This window comes from Hypomesus transpacificus, unplaced genomic scaffold (genome assembly GCF_021917145.1).
Source record: "Hypomesus transpacificus isolate Combined female unplaced genomic scaffold, fHypTra1 scaffold_243, whole genome shotgun sequence".
Taxonomy (NCBI): domain Eukaryota; kingdom Metazoa; phylum Chordata; class Actinopteri; order Osmeriformes; family Osmeridae; genus Hypomesus; species Hypomesus transpacificus.
The window spans coordinates 126944-133645 of record NW_025813774.1 but is presented as its reverse complement, the minus strand read 5'-3'; the positions used below and the strand labels follow the sequence as shown (position 1 = coordinate 133645).

At 47.7% G+C, this 6702-nt stretch overlaps 1 protein-coding gene across 1 annotated transcript; it reads left to right on the top strand.

Moving 5' to 3' along the window:
• Positions 1–2734: 2734 nt before the first annotated feature.
• LOC124462758 (putative methyltransferase DDB_G0268948) lies at positions 2735–5623 on the top strand. The gene is made up of 6 exons (XM_047014371.1): positions 2735–3063; positions 3333–3493; positions 3616–3829; positions 3994–4097; positions 4381–4518; positions 4807–5623. The coding sequence occupies exons 1-6, from the start codon at positions 2854–2856 to the stop codon at positions 4901–4903; spliced, it is 924 nt and encodes a 307-aa protein (XP_046870327.1). The 5' UTR covers positions 2735–2853; the 3' UTR covers positions 4904–5623.
• Positions 5624–6702: the final 1079 nt, after the last annotated feature.

Below are 6702 nucleotides of genomic sequence, written 5' to 3'. Positions count from 1 at the left end.
TGTACTGTAAAGTGCGTCTGTAAAGGTGTAACTATAAAGTAAATGAGGGTGTGTGTGTGTGCGTGTATATGTAACAATGTGAGAGTAAATATGTGTGTACATAGGTGCATAAAATGTCCCTCTGCCCTTTGACCTCCCCGGAATGTCCTTACGGTCATTGATCTGTGTCAGAGCACAGAGACAGTGATGTGTCCAGGATTGGCGTTCCACTGCTCTGGGCCGTAATTAAGCATGTGAAGTTAACGAGGTGGCCCCTCTAACGAGGTCAGAGGGAAAGGTCACTGTGACATGCTCATCTCAGGAAGTTATCACCACGGTAACAGTCTAAGTAGCTGAGATATGCGAGCAAAGGTTCAGACCTGCACTATCAGCTCAATAGAATCAGCGAACTGGACCCACCTGATGGTCCAACACACACACACACACACACTCATCCACTCTTATATTAGTATAATCAAGAAAAAGTGGATCAATTAAACCAGGCTTTAATGTAATCTGTCTAATCCGTCGCCATTACTTGAGCCAATATCTATCTAAATCCTCCAAAGAGTCAGGATATCTGTCTGAGTGGACCTTCAATGCAGAACATGAAGTGGACAAAACTGCTGACCACATGCAGGGTGTTGAGTTCAGCCCTTAGGAGCAGCTTGATATTGAGCACGTAGACTCTAAACTTTTGAGGCAACACTGTTGGCAAGATTTTACTGCTGCAAAAGAGTCTCAGGGAAGCTAAGAGTTTGGCTGAAAGCCTCTCGCCCCCCCCCCCCCCCCCCCCACACACACCCCGCCTTGCTGCCAGTCTCTCTCTTGCTCATCAGCTCAAACATTCTGAATATCTTGTATCTTGATCCCATCTGTGTCTTCCTGCTGAGAAACCTACCGGGAAATATACTTTTTTGTAGTCAATACCTCTCCTCCTCTCCTCTCCCTTCCTCTCTCCTTCCCTCTCCTCTCCTCACAGGATAAATGCACTGTTGTCTTAGTCCACATAAAGTTCCATCTACCTGATACACTGCACAATGAGGACATAGAGAAAGACACTGTGGAAGGAGAGCTGGAACGTCATCCATGAGTCGACTGTTACAAGCTGTTTCACTTCTTAGTCACCCTCCCCCCATGATCCACCCCCCATTCTAGCCCCTCCCACACCCACACCACCATCAACAGACGCATGGACAAAGCACACTGTGATTTGGTACAATGTTCCAAATGCCATGACATTTCTGTCTGTGATTTCCCTGTTGATGTTGAGAGAGAGGTACCATGCTGATGGTATGATCGCTTAGTACATGTCTAATACTCCACATGTCTGGAGTGGAACAGAGTTTACACGCCATCTACAGCATTTTAGCAAAGGCAGAAGACCCTCACAGCTCATTTGGATGAGTTACAGTTAATAAGATGAGTAATTAATTGTATGACAGCTGTCTTCCTAGAAAAGCCTTATTGAATTCCTCCAATTATTTTCACTTGGTTACAGTTGCACTGCTGGATGAAAAAAGTATGTACAAAAAAAAAGAATATATATATATATATAAAGATGAAAATCATACACTTGCGTTCTTTGAATTACAGTCAGGGACGTCAAAGCCCTGTTTGGGTGCGGCTGTTAGTGGAACTGGGTGACACATGCATCCATTCCTGGCAGTGTTGGCTCTGTCTAATGAATCAGGTGTCAAGACCTGCTCCTCCATGTTCTCCCTGAATTAATAACTCCTATTCATGACTGGGAAGAATGCCCCAGGATAACACTCTGCTGCCCATCAAGGCAACGCATGCAGCAGCTCATCCCAGTTCACTCACTTCACTGTGTCCTAATGGTGTCGCATATCGGTGTGTTTGCGCGTGTGCGTGCCTTTGTGAAAGGACATTCTCAATGGGAGAAATTGGTTATGTCTTGGTAAACATGAGCCTTTTGTGACATTATTGCTTTCCTTATGTCTGTCATTCATGCTCGATTCATTCACACACACACACACACACACACACACAGACACACAGCCAGCGCTGCCTTTCTCTGCCGGCATGCATGGTGTGAGGTGAGCAGTGCTGACAGCTTTGATTGGCGCTGATTGATTTGATCTCAGGGGACTGCCTATGTAGGCCCTGCCAGCCATGGGTCCGGAGGTCTGGGCCTCTGGCCCGGCTAACAGAATCACAAGCAAACACTGTGACTGTTATTGATTAGTGGACACAGCAGATCAATGTCTGATGATTGGATAAAACAAGCCTTCTTCTCCAGAACCCATCTCATCTCATGAGCTAGCCATGGATGAGCTAGCCATGGATGAGCTAGGCATGGATGAGCTAGCCATGGATGAACTAGGCATGGAGAAGCTTCCATGTATGGAAGTTCCCTGCTCTCCTACTGGAAACCATGGTCCCTCGCCACAACTGTGGTGTACCACACACACACATGACACAATGAGATGAAAACATAGCAGGCAGTCACACACATACACATGAAATCCCCCCCCACACACACACACGCACTTAGGCCTCATCTATCTCGAAAACAATGTGTAGGCTGAGCTGCAACGCATCCACATCGAGAACGTGTGAAGGAACGTCGTTCCCCGAACTAACGTTGCACTGAATGAACTCCTTCAACTCGTGCTGCTGTTCGTCGTCATGTCATGAGCACCCTCTGCTGGGCGTTCAAACCCAGTGCATCCTCGGGAACTTCAGCCTGACAGCACACAAAACACTTGCGCGGCACACGCATGACACCACAAGAGTTGCTTTGCAATGTCAAACAGAATCAAAAGCGGTGGGAAACTGAAAGCAGCTTGGGGCTGAGTGTACCGGTGCAAGGGTCGAGAGAGCGGTTAATCATCAACATGTTCATGTGAGATGAAGTGTTGGAGATGTAATCAGTTCCACTCAGACAGTCAAAGAGCCAGTCAGCTGGTGAGGCTCGGTCTCTGTCATAGTGACTCAGCAGCGGACACCATGGCTAACCGTCGCTTCGAGGGGAGAGAACATGCAGCTGCCTACCTCAGGTACAGGTTGGGTCCCCCTCAAGAACTCCTCGCAGAGATACTGGGCTTCTTGGAGAAAAGGGTAGGGAGCCTCTGTGTGTGTGTGTGTGTGTGTGTGTGCACTCATCTAGGAGAGTTCACTAAATCAATACTTGGAGCAAAAAGTGGAGGTTTTAAATCTTCAAAAATGTATACTTTCTCCAATACTTTTGACCTGTACAAACATTTCACCTCACAAACAAATGAGGTCGAAGCATACGTTTAATCTAGACTAGTGTAGAATGTATAATTCAACATAAATCACGGCATTAGCACATATTTAGTCTGTGGCATTCTTTCTTGCTGTTCCAGAGAGCAGGGCCGTATGACCTTGCTGTGGATGTGGGCTGTGGCTCCGGTCAGGGGACCCGCCTGCTAGCCCCTCACTTCACCCAGGTGGTGGGGACAGACATCAGCCCCGCCCAGCTGGAGATGGCCCTGGCCAATGGCAGCATCCCAAACATCACCTACATGTCAGTTTGAGGAGGAGGAGGAGATGGTTAAACGTAAAGGTGGACTAGTTTGGCTTATTCTAGCAGCTGTGTAAGCTTGGAGCCTCTCATCCACTGAAGCGTCAGGCTCTCTGCCCACGCAGGCAATGCCCGGCAGAGGAGCTACCGCTCGGGGTAGGCGTGGCCGACCTGGTGACGTCCATGACCGCGGCCCACTGGTTCGACCATCCCCGGTTCCTCCAGGAGGCCTACAGGCTGCTGAAGCCCCGGGGCTGCCTGGCTTTACTCAGCTACACCATGGACATGGAGCTGGAGTACCAAACCCTCTCCTCCACCCTCAATGACATCTGTCAGGAGGTCAGCACGAGGCCAAACTACACCCATAAATAAATACATATTATAGTATAGGGACTTGTACACACAGCGTGAATTGCATTACAACATTTGATAGTTTTGTTGCAGCTCGTTTCTTCTGTTGCAACATGGATGAGAATTTAGGATCAATGTCGGCTTACCTCCAGGTCTACGCCGCGCTGCTGCCTTATCGGAGTGCCTACCTTGGCTCGGGTGCTCTGCCGCTCTACAAACACATGTACGAGTCATGCCCACACCCAGATAAAGAGTGGTGAGTCAGCCGCTTGCAGTGACGCTGGACTGAAAGAATTGCAATAAGGATACACAGACAGCACCTCGTACTGGAGGGTTTGTTCTGCAACCAGTTTCAGCAGACCTCATTCTAATAATCAGCTGATTGACTGAATTGGGTTAGTCACAACTGACGTCTCTACCGGGCACACAAGACAGTCGCGGGAGACGACAGGTGGGATGTCCTTGTCTGTAGGGACAGATAGAGGATGTTTTCAGTGTCATTTTATGGAGAGTTTTTACCTGTATCTGTGTGCCTTTAGGCATGAGTGTCTGCATGCAAGCACAGCGATGTCTCTGAGCGGCTACATTGGCTTGGTGGAGAGCTTCTCTACCTACCAGGCGTTTCTGAAGCAGCATCCAGATGAGGCACATAAGCTCTCTCACGAGTTTAAGAACAGGTCATTATCCTCAGTTACACAGACAGAGTGTGAGGTATGAGTTGTGCAGGTTAATGGAGTTCTTAAATACTGGCCATGAGAGTATTACACTGATAATAATGGGAAGGAAATGTTGCGGAAGCCATTTCCCAGTCGACTAAAATAATGCTTGCATACCCGAGAAATTGTAACCTGAAGCATTTCAGCGTGAACACTTTAGAGAAAGGATCCTTACATCTGGCTTGAATGTCTCCCTACTCTTTGTCTGACTGAGCTGACTACTGTTTTGTCTGTCTCCTGATCCCCTAGATTGCTGTCTGCTATGGGGGTGTCCTCCCCAGACACAGAGGTTGTTGTGGTGGTGAAGTATTTCTACTGGCTGGCCCGCAAGCCTGATTCGGACTGAACAATCCTCAAGCTGTTTCAAAGCAAAACTGTTGCGTCATCATGATTCCATAACCTGCAAATGATTCTCAAACGAAATTAATCTTTTAACCCCCCACAGAAGAACTATACACCTGTGCCTGAGGTATATATTCAGCTAATTATTACCATTGGTTACACTATGACATTTTAGGGCCATTCTTGTCTCCTGCAGATCAGGGAGTTTAGGCCACTGGCTCCCCCTTTTGTCAGAAAATGGTACTGTAGACCTTGAATCCTGACATTTATGTTAAACAGATACATGCAAATTCAGTCTCTCTCCGATATCTGTCAGTACAAGCTAAAACTCATTCATTCCTTCAGACAAGCCACAAACATTGCAAACCCCTGCCCAGGACAACTGTAGCCAAAGCTGGCTCTTTGAGACGGTTGTATTTTCACTCTTAAAAAGTGACATGCAGTTTTGTCCTCAAATGCAGCTTAGTCATGGCTGGCAAGGTCTTCTTTGTCCCGGGGGCAAGTGGAACTTGGGCTGGTTGTTTTTTTTCACAGTGATGCAGTTGTTTGTCAAATTGATTCCTTCTCCTCTTGCTTTTGTCAGAGTCATGGCCGTTATTGTTGCTGGCATTCTAGCGAGCTAATTTACCATAACAAGACCTGAGGACTAAACCTTCCATGATAAAAATATGATGGTGATGCTAATGTTCTTAGTGTGCAACTGAACAATAAAATGTTGCAAGTGACCCTTCAGTCAATGAGTTGTGTGCTTCTCAGTCATTCAGTCAGACAATCATGGGGTTCGAGTGAGGCCTTGCCAGCATAGCAAATGTGACTAATGAGTCTCCAGTCTCCACTATGCTGCAGGGTATCCCTAGACGCAGAACAGAAGTGGTCTTGACCCAGCCCAAACCCTCCCTCTGGAAACCATGTCACCTGGTCCCTGCATAGATTCAGAATTCTAACATACAATCAACGACAGGAGCGATAGTAATTGATACTACTAAAACGAAATGGCTTTTACTGAAACTAAATTCCCATCTTTGAAAGAGGCCCTTCCTCCCAAAGCAATTACACAGACTCACTTCTGGACTCTTTTTTTTTGAATCTCCAAAGACTTGAGCTCTAACTTTTTATTACTGGAGTATTTGTTTCTGCCTGCAGAGCTTGGAGCTGGGTGTCTGGAGTCGCGGTAATGAGCCGAGCCAGTCGGACAGCCAGCCTGCTCAGCCAATCGTAATGGGGAGCCAGAGGGCTTTTACAGGATGCTGTTGCTGATCTGACAGGTTTGGGGCTGAGGGCTGTGGATGAGTGTGGAAGACGAAACGAACTTCAAAAAGGCAGACATCTCCAGGGGAATGCACAACCGCGTTACACAGACACCGTGGGAGCTCTGCAACTCTTCTGAATATCTTCCGGACGATGGGTTGGGGGATCAAATTCCTTCACCACATTATGCATTGACCTGCGTTATTGGTACAACTGTTTCGAATCGACATGGCTTGGCCTCCCTCAAACAACATTTCACCTGTTTCTCCCCTCCTCGCTAACCTTGACTGTATTCAGAAACAGCCTCTGTTTCCTCCCTCAGGTTGACTCTCCCTGCGGGGGTCTGCGTTTACACTTTCCTAATGAGTACACAGGTTGTCCAGGGGCGAGCTAACAGATGGTGATTACCCCGGCCTCACAATGCTCCCCGGGTTTCCTGATCGCTCTCACTTGAACTGAGCAACCTTGAGGCCTTCGCTGCTTCGTGGCCTTCCTTCCTTCCATCACCGGCTTTTATTTCCGACCTGTGTGAGGGCTCGGCGGGGCAGACTCCGA

What these genes read in the sequence shown, in the direction of transcription:
- LOC124462758 (XM_047014371.1), top strand. Translation starts at nt 2,854, where the DNA reads ATGAAGTGTTGGAGATGTAATCAGTTCCACTCAGACAGTCAAAGAGCC. An exon ending in TGGGCTTCTTGGAGAAAAGG is followed by an intron (nt 3,064 to 3,332) that starts GTAGGGAGCCTC and finishes TTGCTGTTCCAG; the next exon opens with AGAGCAGGGCCGTATGACCT. An exon ending in ATCCCAAACATCACCTACAT is followed by an intron (nt 3,494 to 3,615) that starts GTCAGTTTGAGG and finishes CTGCCCACGCAG; the next exon opens with GCAATGCCCGGCAGAGGAGC.